The sequence below is a fragment of the Alosa alosa genome, chromosome 18 (genome assembly GCF_017589495.1).
Source record: "Alosa alosa isolate M-15738 ecotype Scorff River chromosome 18, AALO_Geno_1.1, whole genome shotgun sequence".
Taxonomy (NCBI): domain Eukaryota; kingdom Metazoa; phylum Chordata; class Actinopteri; order Clupeiformes; family Clupeidae; genus Alosa; species Alosa alosa.
In genome coordinates, this window is record NC_063206.1 from 8,668,584 (window position 1) to 8,691,101 (window position 22,518).

The following is a 22,518-nucleotide window of genomic DNA, read 5'->3' on the forward strand; positions in this document are numbered from 1 at the left end:
TTGTGGGTAGTGACCAGCATTGTTCTACTTTAAACATAAGCATACCCTTGTCCAAGTATCATGTCATGCACAACTTTTGGTTATTTGGGTTGATCGCCACCCAAGATTGTATGACTGACCTGTCAAAGATATCAACAATCAGTGTTGTTTTACTAAGAAAATGAAGAAACACCTCCTAATGTGAAAATGCAAACCATTTGACATCGAAATTTAGTTTGCCAAAATATGGACATTTATGTGCTGCTAGGATAAGGGGAAATGCCTGAGAATGACATTTCCAGAACTCGAAGGAATTTTGTAATGGGGAGATAAAACAGCTCCTCAGTCTTGGCATTTTCATCTTTTTCCAAAGCATCTCATCAAGTAGGCTACATTCAAAGCATTCACAATCAAAGCACATTTTTGAACCGGACGCCATTCAACCTTGGACTGTGGCTCGGCTGACCTCTCAGGGGGGTGCTCTTAGGGGATATACTGAGAACCGTCCAGAAAAGTGCGATAGAATGTCCTGTGTGAACCAGCCCCCGTGTTCAAAAACACAATAATTAACTGGCAAAACATTAGTGTCTCCATATATCAACTACATTGGCACAAATACTTAATTCAACTTAAACAGCTCAACTTGGAGGGATAACAGTCCATGTGTTTCCTTGTAGTCATGGCCTTGAAGGCACAAGTGTGAATCATTAGCCCTGAGCAAAAAGTTAGCAAGGATTTTTGCTATTACTGGGCACAAATAAGCAACATTTCTGTTTAAATAAATGAATAGCAATCAAAGCGTCGGAAAACTATGAACTCTCGTAAACTCTCTCATGCCAGAGAGAGGAGGGGGGCATAAAAAGCACTCTTCGATTAGCCTTTCGCTTACTTTGCCATCAGTTGACAGGGGCATGCTCTGTTTTCCATTTACAGCACATCAAAAGTGTAAATAGTCCAGATGAAAAGCAGAGCCCGTACTCTGGTCTGACAGCCACATGCATTTACCCCTATTGACACTTCAAATGAGAGTTGCTTTGGGAGCGTATCAAGAGATTGAGATGAGTGAAGAGTGATCTTAGCGTGTATCAAGAGATCGAGACGAGTGAAGAGTGATCTTAGCATGAACTCTCTATCTGCTGCAGAAGATGCTGGCTCCTCCCACGGAGGTGTTGCGCAACTTTGGTGCGGGGTGCAGAACATGGGAACTGTACACTAATTAAGGAAGCTCTCGGGTGTCTGCATGCAGAAGGAGGAGAGTGGGACCCCAAACCCACACAGAAGGGGGGGGGGGGGTGTGGCACCACCCTGTGCACTGTGGTTTCGGGGTGGCGGGGAGGAAGGGAGAGGGGTGGAAGGATACAGCGGCGGCAGTGGTGGTGGTGGCGGGGAGGGTTCACCATTATGTGTACTGTGGTTATGGGCAAGAAAGCCGGAGACAGAGCGGAGTCTCACACACAAAAGAGAAACAACCAAATGTCTCAACTTAACAACACCCCCTAGGCTATGACTGGAAGGAGGGGAGGGAGAGAGAGAGAGAGAGAGAGAGAGAGAGAGAGAGAGAGAGAGACAGAAAGAGACAGGGAGAAAGATGGAGGGTGAAGGGAGACACCAGCTTTTGATCCCCTGGTTATGGCACATATCAGCAGACAAAACCATGTGTCCTGACTGTTTTGCTCATGATCACGATCATTAATGTGGCCCTGCCCCTCACCAAAGCTATTCAGGACATTTCCTCCACACAGACAATTGTCACTATGGGTAAAAAAGCATGGCGTGTTAATTCATGATGATGTCTGGCTGATATGATGATATGTGGGACGGACATATTTTTTCACCTTGCTGTATTGAGACAGATTTGGTGTCAGGCGGGGGTGATGAAGATGCATAGTCGAGAGAACGTGTCTTTATCTCATGGTTACGGGTGTGTGCCACTCTGACAGTAAGATTTATGACTACAAAATTCAACTCAGCACAAACCCCTCGCTCTTTTGATCAGCCTCCATGTACTAAAGTCCGACCCGTGGATGCCATTGAAAGATTAATTGTAGACTGGCCAATATTTAAATGATGATTCAGAGATCAAAGACGAAACCACAATCCTTCAGCAACTAGAGCATGGGCTGTTGCAAAATAGTGAGCATAATATCTTATTACAGGCAAAACACACAAGTATGTATATTTCCATGTCCTGTCTACTTGGGAACCCCAACATCATTAAAATACATGTTGTGCGCAGTGGTGAGATGCCTGTCTCTCTCCCAGCGAGGCCTGGAAGAACCCAGTCTCCACAGTTTCCCTCACACATTCCAGCAGGGGCCTGTGGTTTGCATGTTTGTTTTGGTATTTAATGCACATTTCCCTCTCCCCCCCCCCCCCCCCCCTCTCTCTCTCTCTCTCTCTCTCTCTCTCTCTGTCTTGTAAGAGACAATATCTTGCTCTAGGTCCAGACGCTGGACTAGAGAGAACAGTGAAGAGAAAACCAAAACCAAAAAAAAGAAAAAAGCCTGGCCCAACTTTAGCTAATAAGGCTTTGCAAAAGCATTTGAGGACAAACATAATGTGCGCCAAAACTACAAAAATGTCAGAGTGGATTTAAAAATGCAGTTGCATTTCATGTGCAGCATTGGCTTACATTTTCATAGAGAGCTTGCAGGGTCTCAAGATCCACCACCGTGTTGTCCATGTTGAGAATAGCTGTTTGGAGACAGAGAGAGAGAGAGAGAAAACTGAGCAGCTTGCTTACGTCATAAGGTGTCCATACAGACCGCACCGATGGTGCTGCCAAGCCAATAAGGCCCAACATGCCTTCACAAAGACAACAACAACGGACAACAACTGCAGCAACAAAGGGTGGCATTGACAACAAGCAATAACAAAAACAGATCTGGAAAAGATTGCTGTGAATAAAATAGTGCGGACTGCGCATAGGGATAACTGGTGGTATTTTCATTTAGTGGAAAATCTACCCTACCTTTAGTCAAAGACAGAATTATAGCACAATTTATTATTGGCTTCACTTGAGACTCTGATAAAAAGCCAGAACTTTCATTTTATCCCAAACAGCACTATTTTTAGATAAAACAGGGCAGTGTTTCAATAGCATTTCATTGTATGAATGTATTTTTTTATATTATGGATAAGCTAAACTTTGTGATAGTGTTTTTCCTTCTAATACGCTGCGTGGTAAAAAAAAAAACATTTTGGTTTGGCTGCATCTGAGTACACACACATTTAGGAAATAAGGAAATTGATTACTGGCTAGTTTTGGAAACCGCAGGAGAAATAAGCAAAATGTCAAACTTTGGCATGTTATGGCTCAAGACTGAAAATAGCTTTCAAGCAATCGTTTCAGATATTTAAACCATCTCTCTGAACACACTGACTGCACCCTAAAAGGAACAGCAGTACAAATGCAAACCCTTGGCTTGTCCACAACGTAACATAGTTAGACTTTACCTGACATCTTCATGTCATTGTCTCCACAACAATAAAAGGCTGTTCCACTCAAGGCCCAAACGAAAACAAATGACATTTTCTCTGACAGTCAGATGCAGTCTAAAATAATCCGTCAGGGCACAAAAGGCCCTGTGTTTGAATTCCTGACGTCGCCCTTTTTGTCTCCGAGTGAGGACCTGGCGCCCAGAGGAGTTATTCTCTCAAAGCCAAATGTTTAAACACAAACACGGGAGACAGCCTTGCTTGCTTAACGGGAGGGGTGCAATGTTACATGGCTGCACCGAGCTCTGACTATCATTAGGCCCATTTCCACTGCCCAGGGCTGGCTAGAGACAGTCATGTTTGGGCTCCCAAAGAATCAGACCACTTTGCAGAAATCACACCTATAACATGACAGAAAAAGAAAAAAAAACCCTGAAGTGGAGCCAGTAAGGCTCCGATACCTCTAGCATGAGGTCACTTTTCAGGAATAGGATTAAGGTGTTTGTGTGTTAGAATATTATGTCTTTCCTGATAGCATTAGCCATCAACGCAGTGCAATACATTTCTCCATCTTCAGTGAAACAAATTCATTTCAAATGCAAATTAGTGAGCCGTGATTTAATTTGTAGCAACAGTGTTACCACTAATGCCTGATGCATAGTATTGAGTCAAAGCCAAGGACAAATTAGAGCTTAGGCTCTCCATCGAGTATCTGTTTATAATTGCCATACTGCTTGTCAGGACATGAAAGTAAAATCAATAATTAATTCCTGACCCAGTAATGTTTCACACATGACAAACTGTTTAAATCACTGGTGAATCTAAATAATTTCCTGTGTTGTATTATTTTAGAATGATTTGATTATAGATAAATTGAATTCATAATCCCTTAAATCTGATTATTTTTTAAGATGTGCATCTTACAACATGAGCTAAAGCTATTCATTTTTCCTTCCTTGATTTGCACAGAACAAATAATTACACATGTGTGAGAGAGGAATAAATAAAAAAAGAGGGGCAGACGAAGAGAGAGACCGCGAGGGAGGAAGAGAGAGACTGTGAAATCCTGAAACTTAAGTAGAATAACAAAACAAAATCAGTGATGCTGATATGAGTCATCCTTTGATGATTGCAATGCGAAAACATGCACAAACACTTAACAGAAGGAGAAAGTCTGAAGGCACATATCAAAGACATGTCAGAAAGCATGTTTGTGAAAGAATGACTTTGCTTGGGTGAGCCATACAAAGGCACGAGATACACAGCAATGTGTTGTTTGAACACCAGGGAATCATGAGGAGCAGCTGAGAATGGAAGTACCGGTACCACTCAAGTGCTTTACCGCTCAAATGGCCAGGAAAGATGTCCTTACTGCCGCGGTCTACAGGCCAGTGCTTGAGTGATCTAAGTTTAATGGAGGCCATGTACCTGTATGCCTACAGGCATTTCTAGCTTTTTCTCTACACGGGGCAGTATGCCTCAGGCCAACAAGGGCTCATGCCTTACCTGAGCTCCATTTCTTACACATCTGAATGTCTTTGAGTGGACAGTGTAAACCAACACCCTTAGGTGAGACGGAGGTCAAAGTAGCGGACGCACTTGATTATCATGGTATAGAACCTTTTAGGATAGGTGCAAGCAATGTAACCCACTGACCGGGGATGCAGCTCAGATTTCCAAAGCTGCAGCCTTGGGGAAACTGGCCACCCCAGACAGGCATCTTGATGTGTGTTTCACTCCACACATACTTAAAAGAGAGCTCAGTTTGGTCATTTGGCCCTGATTAGACATAGACCGATACATTGGTTTTACTGATACATCGGGTGATGTGAAGATGTACAGTGACAGGGCTTTTGAGCCCAATCTCTCAGTAGGCTTGAGGGAACAAGTTTACTTTGTTGCATGAGGTGCAAAGTTCTGTGAACATTGTGAACTTGCAAATGGAGATCTTCACTTGATGAGGCATGGGCAGATTGCTTTTGAAGTGATCAGTTACCAAAACCCAAACATTTCTAATAGTCTATGGCCTAATGGTCTATTGAATCTGTCATCTTATGACAAACAGGTTTGCAATCTTCTTTCTAGCCCATTTCATAGCCACAGGTATTTTTATTTGTTTTATTTATTAGGGACCATGTACAATTTTAAACATAAATGTTGCCATTTGATGCATTGCACCAGAGTTAGCCACAGGCTAAATACAAACATCTCCACCCCCCACCCCCCTCCACTACACACACAAAACTCTGACCACTCTACATGAACCTTATCTACATTAAATTACAGCGACCCAAAAATAAGCCCCACAGCCACCTGTAAATCAGGCAGTTTTCAAAGAGTTTTTTACACTTTAAAATAATGTTTCCAAAATCGTTTCAGTGGTTCATCAACTCATAACAGGGTGAACGGCAATTCTGCATTAAGCAAGGCCCCTCTATCGGCTATAACCAAGACTATGTAAGTTTGCCAGATCGGTAGCTGGATCTGTAGTTCGATGGAATGAGACATAAGAAACTACAAATTTGACTTGCATCTGATGTCGCAATACACCGTACTTTTATATGCAAAATATTCTACCTTGTCTGTGGACATCGTTATTTGCAAAACTGGTGCTGGATAAACAAATAACATGTGTGCAACAGAAGGAAAGTTCTTTGGTGTTGCTTTAAATGAAATCATTATTAATTTAATGAAATCTCAGCACTGTTTTCATTAAAAATGAAATTATTTTGACTATTTTACTTTAACACCGTAGACCTTCTGCCTGCAACATTTATCTACAGCCTTTTTGAATTGTATTCTTTTGTTTAGAGTAAAAACAGCTCTGAGAGGTCACGCAGAGTTTGCAGACTGTTAAAGTAACTCAATCTGACAAGGGTTCCTAGGCCTACTGTAACTGTGCTGGTTTCAGTTGGAAACTGAACTTTTTACGCATGAACTTTGAGGTGCGTTCCCTCTGTGATGAGTCTACCAAAAGGCTCTGCAGCAGGCCTCTAGATCCTTCGGAAATCTCTGCCCACACAATGAAAAATGGGGATCCTCCGTCATGTTAGCACTCAAGAAACCAAATCCAAACACTCCGCCCGCCCCACCCGCACCCCCTACCTCTCCAGTGACCCCCATCTCTCTCTCGCTTCCTCTCTGTCTGCGTGGGCCTCCGCCATGAGCAGGAATGCGTGCATGATGGGCAAATTGCAGCCGAGGAGGAGGAAGCGCTTGGATGCTTCTTGTGCGGTTTCATCTTGCTAGAGGACTCAGAATGCCGGTGTCCCCCGGGAGCTGAACCCAGGTCAGCTGGGCGAGGTACGGTGCATAATGGCCGTGGGAGGCGCATGTAGCGGAGTGCGGTGGCCGGCGCTAATGCCACTCATCGAGCCGCTGCTGCAGTTTTGGTTTGTTGATGAAATTAAGGCGTGGTGGCGGTGCATGCAAAGGAATCCACAGATTCCTCCTCAACTTTTTTTACGACCCTTCCAAAGGGAAAAATAGCAGAGTGCTCATTTTTACGACTTGCCCGTTGCTTTGGAAATGACCTTTCAGAACAAGACATTAGAGCGCTGTATGCGAGCTCTCTTCTTTCTGTCTCATGTTTTCGTGTTATTCAAAAAGAGAGATCCCACAAGAAATCCCACAACTCGGGGAGACAGGCCTCCATTTCCTCTCCCTCCTCCTCCCCACACTTTTCCCTTCTCTCTCCCTCTTGTTTTACCCCTCAGTTGCTTCCCCCCTCCTTGCACCTCTCATTTGCTGTTGCCTTGCCCTCTCCTCTCGTTGTCTCCCTTCCTCATTCCCATTTTCAGATGCAAATGCGACCCCGCGTTCCCGCTCATTTGGTTCTCGTTATCAGCGCTCGGAATGGGGCTGGAGATTTGACGGAGAAGGAATGACTCCATATCATCATTTTCAGATTTCTGCTCCTGACGGAGCCCAAGTCTCCCTGCCAGCGTCCCCCGCTCCCTGCCAGCACTGGCGCCTGCCTCAGTGACGAGCTCTCTGAAGAGTTGGAGGAAGTCTACAGAATCCAGAGCGAGAGTCTGTGCGAAGCAAACAGCCATAAATAATGTACTTGTGCTGGAAAAGAACAAGAGGAAAACAAAAACTGAAACGGGCTCCGCAGCTTTTTGCGACGTAAATCATCGCAAATTAGGGAATCGATAAATCAATGCCTTTTTTTCCCCGCACCATTCTGCAACTTCAGATCTCGCTAATTGCCCTTAAATTCTTTAAAAATACTTCAAGTTTCAAAAATAAATCAAACACCCAAAACAAAGGCTTAAAATTGTATCTGTGTCATTTTGGATCACTTTTGCGCATCTTTAAACTTATAATAATACTTTATAATAATAATAATAATAATAATAATAAAAAAACAACATATAATGATAAACTTAGAATAATATATTCTGCACAGTCTGCCCATAAACTTTGCCCTGCATACCTTTACCTTATAATCACAAGAATGAATAGCACGGCATGATGAAAGAAAAGACTAATATTTAAAACATGTGAAGTGAAGGGATGGCTTCATTTCCTTCTCGGCACATAGTGGCGGATGAACAGGCGAGCGAGCGAGCGAGCGAGGGCAAGCAGAGGAGCATTCGTCTCCATGAGTGTGAGCCAAACGTGGATCTCATAACGAATGTTTAGACACGCGGGTGAAGAATGGCGAGAACCGCAATCAGGAGATGATAACACACAGAGGATGTGTTCTAATTACCTCCCCTGTGTTTCCACTTTAAACAGCCCAGGGAGAGGCAGGAGAGGAGGAGGGGGGAGACAGACAGAGACAGAGGGAGACCAACAAGTTACCTTCCTAACTCAAACCTGTTGGTGACCTTCTCCCCTGGATGGCCTCATGGCTCTTAACTCAACGCCACTGTATTAGTGCTGCCCTTCTGTACTTTCAAACAAGCACAGAGAAATGAAGAGCCAGGATAATAAACCTCCAGAGAGAGAAGATAGGACGTCTCGTAGGCTTCCCATTGCTGATTGCCCCATATACAGATGAGGTTAGGGGGAATAGGCTAAACGTCAGATCTCTCATGTTGATGAAATGATTCTCTTAAAGGCGTTTGAATATTATCTTGAGGAATACACACACAGTTACTAAACGCTCACACTCCACATGAGCATATATACGCACACACAGACGCGGGACTCCACATAATGCTCACACATGAGAACTGGAGGATGGATGGTGGAGAAGTAGAGCGTGGGGACCGATGTGTACATGATGATTTATGGGAGAAGGACGTCTGCTGAACATTTCTGCTGTTGCTCATCCAGGCCCACTCCCTCTGTGATCTCCCGAAGCCGTCAGGATGGAGACAGTGGTGATTGGAATATGTACACGCACACACACACTTACTCACACACACTCATGCATATGCGCACACACACACACACAAACACACACACACACACACACACACACACACACACACACACACACACACACACACACGCACACACACACAAAAACACACACATACACACACACAAACACACACACAGTGAATGATCTACCAGTAGGAAGTCTTTCAGTCCTGATACTGAATGACTGGGAATACAAACTGAAAAGCCAGTGCATAAAACTGACATAAAGAGAAAAAAAAAAAAACATGAGATGAAAAGACAGGATGGATGGATAAGTGAAGGTCAGGAGTGGAGGAGTCCAGTCAGTGGTGAGCAGCGGAGGAGAGCAGGATGGGAGGACAGGAGACGAGAGCATGGAGACATAGGAGGGGGGGGGTCTCTTGGCCGCAGGCCGTCGTAAAAGTCCTGTCATCACCTCGTTTCACACACAGAGGTTTCTGTGTGAGAGCTCCACATGCTGCCCGATGATGGAGAACACACAGGGGCCTCCACGGGCCCTTTCCTACTCTCAACACAGCACAACACAACGCAACGCAACACAACACAACACAACACAACACAACGCAACACAACACAACGCAACGCAGCGCAACGCAACAAACACACAACACAACACAACACAACACAACACAACACAACACAACGCAGCGCAGCGCAGCGCAACGCAACACAGCGCAGCGCAGCGCAACGCAACACAGCACAACGCAGCGCAACGCAGCGCAACACAGCACAACACAACACAACACAACACAACAACACAACACAACACAACACAACACAATACAGCGCAACGCAACGCAACACAACACAACACAGCACAACACAACGCAACGCAACACAACACAACACAACACAACGCAACGCAACGCAGCGCAACGCAGCGCAACGCACCACAGCACAACGCAGCGCAACACAACACAACTAGGGCTGGGACAACGCGTCGACGTCGACAAATCGATGACGTCGACGCAAAATATAAGCATAACGTGTGCTGCTAAATATTTTTAATTTTACACCTTCAGTGTTTTCCATACGTTGACTAATCTGTGGCTGGGCACCACGAAATCAAAACCTGTCTAGTTAGGTTATATTCCGAGGTGTGTCTTTCTGTTAGTCAGGTGATGGCACACACCTGTTGGAGCAGCCGTGGCCTACTGGTTAGCACTTCGGACCTGTAACCGGAGGGTTGCCGGTTCGAACCCCGACCAGTAGGCATGGCTGAAGTGCCCTTGAGCAAGGCACCCAACCCCTCACTGCTCCCCGAGCGCCGCTGTTGATGCAGGCAGCTCACTGCGCCGGGATTAGTGTGTGCTTCACGTCACTGTGTGTACACTGTGTGCTGTGTGTGTTTCACTAATTCACGGATTGGGATAAATGCAGAGACCAAATTTCCCTCACGGGATCAAAAGAGTATATATACTTATACTTATACATATTTTAAAAGAAACAGATTTTGGGCTATGTATCCAGTGGCAGATATGTGTGGACTGGTGAATGACCCATCACTAGAGACATATGCCAAATTTGTTGTTTTTGTCCATGAGAGAGTATGGAGATGGTGATCACAGATCAGCCAACGATTACAATGTTACAGTGCAGTTATTTTACAACAGAACAAAGCAGTTTGGCACAGGAACTGCTACAAATCCACCTGTAACAGTGAGCATCTGCAGCATGCTAAGATTCTCTACTAGAAATGTGAAGCAGGCAGGACTCAGTGTCTTCAGAAAAGACGTGGTAGACCATCTTCTGAACCTGCAGAACCATAGAAGCCATAATAAGGCCATATCTGTGTATTCAGGGCTTAAATTTCACTGCAGGATTGCGGGTATTGCGCATAATTTGTTAAAGTCCCGCAACTCTAGCCATCATAATGTGAGAAATTCCCGCATACACTTTTACAGCCTGTCTGATGACGTTAATATAATCATGAAGTGGCGTGAATGCGGTGCTATTGACCGCAACTACCGAGTTGAATTGAACATAACCTCATGCAGACGCAGACACACACACACACACGGAGAGAGAGAGAGAACCACTTTGCACTTACGCAAATAGGCTACGCATCTCTCACGTAATTTCTTAAAGTGACAGGCACTCAATTACACCTACTCATCACCAACGTGCAATCAATTAGACCTACACACCACATTAAAGATATGCCTAAGTGTTAAAGTTTAAACGTCAATATGAAGCATTCAAATTACTAAATATGTTTAGCTACTAGTAATTACTAGTCAAATGCTATACATTAAAAAATACATTATTAACTAAATACACTCTATATGAATTTAAAAATATATGAAATAGAAACATATATATTTATTATATATTATATATATTTATATATATTACTGATGACGTCAGGGTGGTGGGGGCGCCAAAATCAAACACATTTTTAAAAAAGTTTCGAAGAAGTATTGGAATCGCAATTCTTGATTTGGTATCAGAATTGACCCCCCCCCCCAAATTGTGTAAATCCCCCCTACATGAATAACCTAAGGGGGGAATTCCCCCCCATTTTGAAAAATGAATTTTAAGCCCTGGTATTATTTGAAATTTTAGGCTATGGTATGTTTATTTTTTCTTCACACAGGATGTTAGTGTGCCGTGGGACATTTTAAGTGTCAAAAGTGTGCCGTGGCACAAAAAAGGTTGAAAAACACTGCACTACTGAACTTTATTGAATGCTACCTCTGACTAAGAATGCATTACTTTGCACTTGTATAGTCTTTTATTTTGGAATCTTAAGAGCAATAAACATATATTGCAATGTTAAAGAATTCATGTTTTTTCATTCAGATATGTAAATAAACATGTATAAGTTGCTATTAGTGAATTAATGGGGAGATAATCGATAATCGAATCGAAATCGAATCGGACTGAAAAAATGAATCGTTAGATTAATCGATGCATCGAAAAAATAATCGTTTAAAACATAATTGTTTATTCCAGCCCTAAACACAACACATAACAACACAACACAACACGTCACCATGCAACACAACAACATAGTACACGCAATACAACACAACGTGTTGCCACGCAACCCAACCCAACGCAGCAGCTCCCCTCGCAGACAGCTCAGTTGAGCAAAGACCACAACGCAAAACAACAAGCAGCACAGGCCATGTACTGCAGCCACAGCAGAACCTCTGGCCAGCACATAAGACAAGAGGGCTCTGGCCAGCTGCCCTTTGCGTTCCCCTGTGGTGTGGCTGAAACTGACAAATACAAGTACACATCTCCAGTGTGCAAGGTCAGTGCACAGAGTCTCCTTAAAGCAGGTGGTTATCAGAAAGTTGTTAATGTGTTCTTGTAAGTCGAAAAGCTCTCTGGACACCAGATGAGTCCAAGCAACAGTGAGAATGGACCTTATGAACTTCATCCAAGTTAACCAGAAACAGCAATGAAGAGGACTGACTGAAAAATATTGTTGGTATTTGTGGGTGCCGGCATCAAGGGTTTGTAGTTTGTCTGGTCGTATTACTGATCAGATCATAAACGGCCACAGCAACAGAGGAACGACCGAAGAATTAGACAACCCAAATCTCCAAGGCTGTTCAGTTGGTGATGTCTTTTTGCCCACAAAGGTTACTTTGTGGGGGATTTTGCTTTTGATGGCTTGGTTGTTGATTGGCCGCTGTGTAACATCTCTCCTGTGTATATCTGAGTGTGCTGTGCGCAAACTCACCATTTTGAATGTCCTTCATATCCAAGTGCAGGCTGGACATCAGGATCCCAACTGCCTGGGAACGCTTGTTACTCAGGATTTTCACAACCTTAAGATTGGCCAGAGAGAGAGGAAGATATATGAACAGAAAGACATACAGAATGGCATACAGACAGAAAGAGAGAAAGAACAAAAGAAAGAAAGAGAGAAAGACAGGAAGAAAAGAGGTAGAAGAAAATAAGGTGAAAGAGCGGAGATGGAAAGAAATCAGTGACAGGAATTGAAGAAGACAGCTGTGATTGACAGATTTCATTTTCAGACATCAACTGCATCATTATCGCATAGCATTTCATCCAGTCCGATAATAATAAAGGCAAAAGGTTGTTTTCTTTTCCTCCGGGGGGTAAGGGAATGTGTTCGCCCTCATGTGGGAAGAAAAGACTGGCCTCCACTCTCTCTCTCTCTCTCATGTTCGGCGCTCACATAAAAAAGTTCGGTACCACACGACCCTGCCAAGGAGTCACCACAAACATTATGCAAATGATAAATCTGTCCCGTTGAATTAAGTTGATATGAAGGGTCGCTTTTTGTTGATATCCTCCCCAAATCAGGCAACTTTGTGTGGAGAAGGTGGTCAAAGTTGCTTCGAGATCTGAGAGTGATTGGAACATATTTACAAAAACAGCGCATTAATGCTCAATAAAAAGGGGGCTTAAAATCCCCCAGTTAGACCCTGATAATGTGGTTTGCATGGGAAGTGCAGGCATGCATTCAAAGCACGGCCGCACTTAAGTCCATGTGATGCATTGCGCTCCCTCTCCCTATAATTAGGTGTTTATCCGAAAGCCGCTGGCACCGAAAGAGAGGGAGTCATTGCCTCCATACGCCTCCGTCTGGGGGGAGTATTTTACACGCCGACCACTAACTACAACCAAACTGCACATTACCAGTGCGTTTCGCTTACTCAGTCCTTATGGGGGTCAGAAGCTGAATTTGCACTGTTTGGGGTGCAAAGGCGGGCATGCCAGCACTCTTACTCTCCCTGTTGTGATGCAGTTGTGAAATACTGTGGAGAAATTACATAATGCAGACATGGACTGGCCGGAACTCGCAGCAGATGCCATTGCTTCGCAGCAGTGATAGCCTCTACACAACATCTGGCTGTTTGGGTCTGGGTTATGAGGTATGAGGAGAGTACTCAGCTGTGTTGCTGACACAAGCCAGAAGTGTGTTCCAAAGACACAGAAACACGGAAATCTACATGCTTGTGCATGCGGAGAGCTAGGCGGCGCAGTGGAGGGCTAAGTCAACACAGATCTGTCCTGTGCCTCCTCAGATCACAGCGACCGCAGAGAGCGCAAACAGGGACATAGAGATGCTAACGCCGAGACTCAGACGTGAAGTGACATCACTCTCCTCCTCCTGTCTGAGCCAGCGAGTGAGGGCGTGCGAGAGAGTGCGGGAGAGTGAGAAAGACAGAGCACAGGAGAGAGAGAGAGAGAGAGAGAGAGAGAGAGAGAGACGTGGGCCGTGCCAGTAAGTAAAAAAAAAAAAAATTACACACAAAAAAAAAAGGTCACGAGGGACGCGGATATAAAAAGCAACAAACGAAAGGAAGAAAAGCTCGGACGCTGTGAATCATGTCCCCACCGCGCCGACTCATCGGCCCCGCTTGTAACCGCCATTAGCGCGCCACACACCAGTCGCTGGGGCTTCGCGCCTCATTGCGCTTGCGGCAGCAGAGAAGGAAAAAACAAAAAACACGGCCACATAATCGTGCCTCTGTGCTCGCCCGTGTTTTAAGCTGCCATGGAAGCCCGCCGCCCGACCCCGCCACCCCGCCTTTACCCCCGCACCCCCCCAACCCCCCCCCCCCCGCCACCCCGCCTTTACCCACCCCAAGCCCCAACCCCCCCCCATTCATCCGGACCCCAAGCCACCTCTCGGTAGGAGATCCACCACCCCGAACACCACAGCCGCTCTCCCCCGACAACAAGAAAGGGAACCGACCCGCTGTGCCCCCGACCCAATCTGCAGCAGCATCTCCCACATCGTTAAGAGCCCGTCTCCCCAGAGCCCGCGCCCGCACAGCGCCGCTCGCCATCGCTCCTCTCCCCGGGGCGCCTGAGTGCTGATCAGCACCTTCAAAGCTGCCGCTGCTGCTGCGGCCGCCGCCGCTGCCTCGCTGATGGCTGGGACGCCGATGGTGTCGAAATGAGTGAATCATACATCGGCGTGCCAAAGAGCCGGGGATCGGAGGCGCGGCACTCAGCAAAAACACTTTGAAAATGAGTGGAGGAACTTTTATGAAAGTGTCTCACGACCACAGACTGACAGCGATATTCACTTTGTTCTCACAAACCGCGACGTGAGTAAGATGAAGATATGATGGAAACCATCCCCTGGAGGGCACACTCTCATGTTGTGGTCGTCTTTGCTTCCCACAATTCAGTCTGATTCAGAGTAGTCTTTTGGGACAGAGGAATCGGAGGCTTTTACCTGTTTAGCCTTGGACTTGGTGATGGTATCTGATATGGGCTTCTTCTTTTCCTTCATGGCACTCTTAGAGAAAAGTTCGACAAACTCATCAAAGTCCACAGATGGCTCTTCAATCTTCTCCCACACAAGAGCACCATTAGCGTTCCTGAAGATGCAGACAGATAGAAGAAACCATCTATTTTCAGAAGCTTCATCACACCACTAGGAATGAGTCACCCTGTATGTGGTCTCGTCAAACTCAGTTGACAGACACGGTCATTGCTATTGTGATATTAGGTTATGTGGTTAAGTTGAAACCATAAGCTGGCCTTGTAATGCACTTAGTTTTGAGGACTACCGATAATCTATTTATTTCGAAATCAAGGCATAATCTTTAGGTAGGATGCACAGCTTTGTAGTCACATAACATGGACTTTTACAGTGACTAAAATGTTTAGGAGAATGAATTGCCAACAAGGCTAAAAGTATTGGGTTTTTTGCCATGGTTGTTATTTTTGAGGGCACATAGGAATGTAAAAATACAATAACAGCATGAGCATAGTCATTCCAGTGTTGTGCTGGAGTGTATTGCACTGATTAGCACAAAATTGCAAATGTAGTGACTTTTTTGAGGAAAAACTCATTATCGGCTATGGCAAACTTATTAAAAGAGCCCACTGCTGTTTTGCGCTGCGTTCTTCAGATGGAACACAAGAGCCTTATTAATGCGCAGCTCTTTGCAGTGGAAGGCTGAGTCCACAAGCATCTGTTCCCACTCTGCGAGTGGTTGACCACACTGCGCCCGACATCTTCCCCTCATTTTACACTGCGATTCAGTCCGCCTTCCTCTGCAGCGCAGGAGCCCTCTGCTAGGGCCGACAACCACTGATCCTTATCAGCTACAGCAAATCCATGGCACCTCTAAGCCTCCAGGGCCTCTGGCTGGGTAATTTACTTATTAGCGTGTTTATTGGAGCTCAGCATACAAACTGAGACTCTGTGCACGGTGGACATATTTGGAGATCTGTTATTAGAAATTTGTATTTATATTGCCGTTTATACCCCACTATTTACCCAGCGGATGGCTTGATTTAGAGCGTGGCGCTGTGTAGTGTGAGTGATGGGGCTTGCTGGCTTCTCTGGGCTTAGTGGAGAAATTGACATAATGTGAACCCAGTGCACCCAGACATCTCATTCACTTTGGATGGGAGATTCTGCCAAATAAACAAATGCTTATGTATCATAGATCATGGAGACATAGACAAACATTTGCAGGCAGGCACAGACACACAGACACACAGACACACACAGGCAACTCACTCATATTGCAATGCACATTCATAGTGTTTGCTAGGGTGACATAAATTCAATACTGCTGACTCCAGACAGATGTACAGTGAGAAAAGCCTACTCCAGACATGAATCAATCTCAATATGACTTAAACACTCACAGAGAAAGAAAAATAAACACACATACACAAACACACTCCCCATCTCGCCCACGCATACACAGCCATGGACACACAGAAGCACACACACACAAAAAAAAGTCTATATTCACACACAGACCGGAGCTAAGCAATGAGTCGTGTAATTACTTTTTAGCATGGAGCTGGATCCTGGTCCAGTAGAGTGGCTTCATGGGCCTGGGGGGCTCGATGACGGCCTTCAGGGGGGCGGCCTCCTGGGCCAGGGCCATGCCAAAGCCTCCTGGGGGGAACGGAGGGGGTGGGCAGCCAGGGCCTGGAGGCGGTGGTGGTGGACCCATGCCTGGTGGAGGAGGGGGTGGCGGGGGTCCCCCCATACCAGGAGGAGGCGGCGGTGGTGGAGGAGGAGGAGGGCCCATGCCAGGGAGGGGAGGCGGTGGCGGAGGAAGTCCTGGAGGGCCTGCTCCCGGGAGAGGCGGAGGGGGGGGGGGAGGAGGACACGCTGCTTGTCCAGGGAGAGGAGGTGGTGGAGGGGGAGGTGGAGGAGGACCGGCTGCAGCTCCCGGTAGAGGAGGCGGCGGAGGAGGAGGAGGAGGTGGAGGAGCAGGCAGCCCAGCGGAGAGTCCTGATAGAGACGATGGTGGAGGTAGAGAGAGAGAGGGATCTGTGCCAGGGGGAGGAGGTGGAGGAGGAGGGGGTTGCTGTAAGGTCTGACAGGTGCAGGTGAACCCTGGCTGAGTGGGAGGTGCAATCCTGTCTGACAAAGGCACTGGGAAAGGGAACGCCCCCTCCACTGGTGAGGTCTGGCTGGACTTGGCCTGCTGGCTGCTCCCTGTCGGGCTGCCTGGCTTCTGTGAGTCATTCGCACTCGAGTCCGTAACATCCTCCCCTCCCTCCCCCTCCTGGCTGCAAATACCCCTCTCCAGCGACACCTGTTGCTTCTCCAAGTAGGAAATCTTATCGTGTAACTCCCGTATCGTCCGCTCGAGCTGCTGGATCATGCCGGAATCTCCGCCTTGGACACTTCCAGCTCCCGACGCGCCTTCCTCCTGTTGACAGAAAAAGGGGGGAAAAAAGATGAAGATCAGGATCTCAGTGAGGCTTCCACAGCAGAGCGGCCAATTGCAAAAACATTCAACAAGATTTGCTGTAAAGCCACCATGAGGCAGTACTGTAGATGCCAGACAGTCATGTTTAATAGAAACCCAGCTGAAAGAGGATGGAGCCCTTCCCCAAGGAAGCAGACTAATACTTTAGTGAAAAAGGGGGACTCATTTTCCCCAACAGGAACGAGGCACGCATGTGGTGACCCACAAGCAAATAAAAACACTTTGCCTGATCGGGAAATCCACCACCATTTCCCGGACGAGGGGGAATGAAGACAAACCAAATTAAGGCAACTCGCCACATCCCGAGAGAAAGGCGGAAAAACACAACAGAGGAACGATTGGGTTGCACACCCAGATGAGACAGGGTCACGGAAGTCCAAGAGTCTAGACTCGCGCTCTCTCGCTGGCTCCCCGGGCTCCATAAAGCCGAGCCAGAGCGTCTCGTGGAGAGCATGGGCCTGCGCGATTAAAGCTTCAAACGGCTTCAAAAGCAAACAGGCAGAGCGGGCCAGAGCCAGGAGTTCAACACACACACACACACACAAACACAAATGTACAGTACATATGGCTAGACATGCATGTATACACACACATATATGTGTCCACACATGTGGTTGAACAGACACACATGTTAACACACACACACACACACACACACACACACACACAGAGAGAGAGAGACAGTGTGTCTGTCTAACTGCTAACAGTTAGACAGACACACATAAACACACGCACACGCATACGTCCGCAGATGTGGTTAGACAGGCACACATATGAACACACATTTGTGTGCATGCATTTGTGGGTCCAGAGGCACATAATATGTGTGCATACACACAATTCTGACACACATTTATGCAAGCACACACAGACACATCAGACAAAGGTCTGGATACAGTTAGGCTGCTTGCTATGAGGTCTGTGTTCACTTTAAGCCCATGTAACGCCTTCAGAATGACGTTAAGAGGGTAATTTTCTGTCACTGCCGGTGCCACTGCTGGGCCTGATGAGTCTGCTACCTGATGACAATGACAATAAAATTCTACTTGTTTACATCTGGGAATGTGTTTTTGTATGTGTGTGTGTGTGTGTGTATGTATGTGTCTGTGTATGTGTGTGTGTGTGTTTACATGTAGGTTTAAGTGTCCATTGGTTCATGGGTGCTTCCATTTTAAATGTCTAAGCCTACATGGAATCCCAATTGACTATTGTTCAGATATAAATACCACGTAGGCACTTGCCTAATTAATGAAATTAAATTAATTACATTATTAATAAGAGTATTGAGTAGTAGGCTGACTCTCCAGAGAAATATGTCTTCAAACTCTTCTGCATGATCAAGCCCAAGCTGACCAGAATCCTGATCAAGTGCTGCCCTCTGTTGGCAGACAAATCCATGTCCCAAAAGCTACCGATGACATATTCAAATTACTACATGAAGACATGACTTTTTATTTAGATGTGTGACAGTTCAATATTCAGTTAATATTAAAATGGTCAGATATTTTCACAGCTATAACTTTTGAAAGTTAAGTGTTCAGAGTTAATTCTTTGTTAAATTAGAACAATAAAATACAATCAAGCCTTACTGAGAATAGGTTTTGTTTAATAACTTCAAAAACAATATCTGTGCTTCATCCATACAGTGCAACCGGAAAGTGTTCAGACCCTTTCAAGTTTTCCACATTTTGTTATGTGTCAGACTTATCTTAAAATGGATTCAATTATTGATGGTGCATGTCAGCGTGAAAACCAAGCCACGAGGTTGAGAGAATTGTCTATAGACCTGCAAGACAGGGTTGTATGAAACCACAGATCTGGGGAAATTTCGGGTTGACTGGGAGGCCAGAAGTAGAAAGACTGTTGTTTCTTTCAAATCTTTTCCATTTGAGAATGATGGGGGCTACCATGCTCTTAGGCACTTCCAATGCTGCAAAAATGTTCTTGTATCCTTCCCTAGATTTGTGTCTTCGCACAACCCTGTCTCGCAGGTCTATGGACAATTCTCTCAACCTCATGGCTTGATTTTCACTCTGACATACACCATCAACTGTGAGACCTTATATAGACAGATGTGTACCACTCCCAATAATGTCCAATGAATTAATCTAGGCACAGGTGGACTCCAATAAAGTTGTAGAAGCATCTCAAGGACCACTGTTAGAAGTAGGATGCACCAGAGCTCAATTGCAAGCATCATAACAAAGGGTCTGAATACTTGTGTAAATGGGATATTTCAGTCTTTTACTTTTTATAAACTTACTAAACACTCAAACACCTTACAAACACCTGTTTTATGTGGAGTATTGGAGCATTGTGTGTAGACAAAGACAAAATGTGGAAAACTTGAAAAGCTCTGAAAACTTTCCGGTTGCGCTGTACATTCATTGATAAAGCTTTTGGGCCTTTTTTTAGCCTGGTGGCTGTCAGCCTGGCTAGCAGTCATTATGTTCATGCATTGCTTGCAAGCAGCTTTCGCAGGTGTAAGACATTTAGTAATAAGTGTTACCAAGAATTCAGACATGGCCAGAAACTTCCTCTGGGTTCACTTTCAACTTAAAGAACAAACAGTCGCAAATGAAATAAATGAGACTGTTTACAACAGCTCATAAAATACACAGGCTCATTCATCATTGAGCTTTAAAAGTAGGGGCGGCAGAATTGTTTAAAGTGTGTGAGGGGAGGCACATTTGCGCCGCAGATGGCTTGCTCTGAAGCCGTCACATGTGAGAAGCGTAGCATAATATACAGTAACATAAACAGAATGTTGGACCAGTGGGGGTTAGCACCAATGCCTTTGAAAAGGGACTATCACTGGATCACAGGATCATATAATAGCACTTGGCACAGGCAAGGGCACTTTTGATTAATGTACATGCAGAGCATACACACACACACACACACACTTTCGTTCTTTCTCCATCACTCTCTCATACACATGCACACACACACACACACACACATGTGGTCAAACACAGCTTTAGAACATGAATAGGGTTCTTTTCGCTTGTCAGCATTGATATACAAACATGTGCTCATTGTGCCGTGTTAAGTGCACGCACGCACGCACGCACGCAGCACACACACACACACACACGCACGCACGCGCACACGCATACGCACACACACACACCCACATGCACACACACACACATGCACACACACACATGCACACACACACATGCACACACACACACACACATCCCTACCTGCTCCACTCTGATGCTCTGGGGGCGCTGTGTGTATCTCCTTCCCAGCGTGGCTCGCGTGGGCTGCTCCCACTGCTGGAGGTGTGGGCTGATGGGAGACCAGGTGTACAGCTGCTCCTCCTGAGGAGAGAGGGGGAGAGAGAAGAGAGGAGAGGAGAGGAGAGGAGAGGAGAGGAGAGGAGAGAAGAGAAGAGAAGAGAAGAGAAGAGAAGAGAAGAGAAGAGAAGAGAAGAGAAGAGAAGAGAAGAGAAGAGAAGAGAAGAGGAAAGGAGAAGAGAGGAGAAGAGGAGAGAAGAAAGGAGAACAGGAGAGATGAGAAGGGTGTGCATCTTGTATACAGTATCACATTTAGCTGCAACTTATTCTATCTTATTCCATCTTCATCTTGGATTTCACTTGAAATGATGGAGGCTACCATGCTGAAGTAAGACTGCAATGGAACAAAAGACATTATTGATCCAAAGAAAGCATGTTCTGTATAACAATGGAGGACAAGAGACTGAGAAGGAGAAGTGACATGACATCACTACAGTACAGTGATGACATCTCTGTAGCCCAGACAGACATGAGGCAGTCACTCCTCAGCAGAGGCAGCTAGTTGTTCCCGGCACTCGCACGGCACATAGTCCCCATTGTGCTAAACTAAACGTGTGACTAATCAGTAGACTCCAAAAATAACCAGCCGCGTTAACAACCATGATCCTGTAGCAGAGCTGTGAAAAAAGAAGGGATGAGGAATAAAGAGAGAGTGAGACAGAGAGGGGGATACAGAAACAGAGGGAAAAGACTTGACAGAAGTTAAACTGCCTTTCTTCTGAAGTGACAAGTGTTATTAACATATACACAATTCTCCTTTAAGGATAAAAGTAGTCTTTCTGGAGAGATGTCTTTTAACTGCTCTATTTCAACTCATACAAATATAAAGGTTGTATACTGCAAAAAAGGCAGATCAATGAGGGGCCTGTGTAGATAGAAGTTGAAAGGCAGTTAAACTGCTCTCATCAAACGCATCATGAGTAAGCAAGATGAATGCATTCCTTTTGCATCAGTGGTGGCTGATTATATGACTATGGGGGTGTATATACAGTAGGCTAATACACAGGCCATTATTGTTAAAAGGCTCTACACAAGAAGTCCATAGCATAGAAGGATGGTGGACATGATTGGTGATTATCACATTTCAATGTCTAGTCCATGGAAGCAATTGACTGGGTTATCATGTGTGATGCAATTCAAGCAAAGGGCAGAGCAAAAGAAACAAAAAGGAGATGACCATAGGAAAAGAGGTACAATATGTGCATGCTTGTATCCAAGAGCTTGTGTGCATGCATGAGTGATCATATCCACCTTGGCTACGTGTGATGATGTGTGAGCCACATGTGCATTTGCACAAAGTATGCATGAGCGATAATGTCCATGTTAGCGTCTGAGCATGCGTGCATTGAGCTTGTGTGTGTGTCCCTGTATGTCTATGGGAAATGGATAGCACAGGGGGAAAGCAGACCGTCCACCGCCCCCATAAAGAGCAGTGAGAAACCCTGCTGTCATGTGCTGTGATGAGCCGCAGCGCTCTGCCCTCCGCCCCCGGGCTGGAGCAGGGAGGCTCTGGCATGCGCAGCTTACCCAGAGACAGAGCGCCTTGAGCTGGACACGAGCCACAGAGAGGCAGGGCACGTGGAGCTCTTACGTAACCGTGTCAGCAGATGAGCTGTGAGAGCAGATGTGTGTGTGTCTGTGTGTGTGTGTGTGTGTGTGTGTGTGTGTGTCTGTTTGTGTGTAATTGTGCAGTATCTGAATGAATAAATGAAGCAAGAATGAATATCTTTCTG

At 45.6% G+C, this 22,518-nt stretch overlaps 1 protein-coding gene across 1 annotated transcript in view; it reads right to left on the reverse strand.

The window, feature by feature from the left end:
- The window catches only part of fmn2a (formin 2a), a 48,694-nt gene that overhangs the window by 16,154 nt on the left and 10,022 nt on the right, over positions 1 to 22,518 (reverse strand). Inside the window, exons 3-7 of the mRNA XM_048269612.1 lie at positions 20,690 to 20,809; positions 16,543 to 17,420; positions 14,966 to 15,110; positions 12,488 to 12,575; positions 2,612 to 2,673 (exon numbers count right to left, since the gene is read on the reverse strand). Of these exons, the coding sequence (XP_048125569.1) occupies positions 2,612 to 2,673; positions 12,488 to 12,575; positions 14,966 to 15,110; positions 16,543 to 17,420; positions 20,690 to 20,809 (1,293 nt within the window). The remainder of the gene's footprint in view (positions 1 to 2,611; positions 2,674 to 12,487; positions 12,576 to 14,965; positions 15,111 to 16,542; positions 17,421 to 20,689; positions 20,810 to 22,518) is intronic.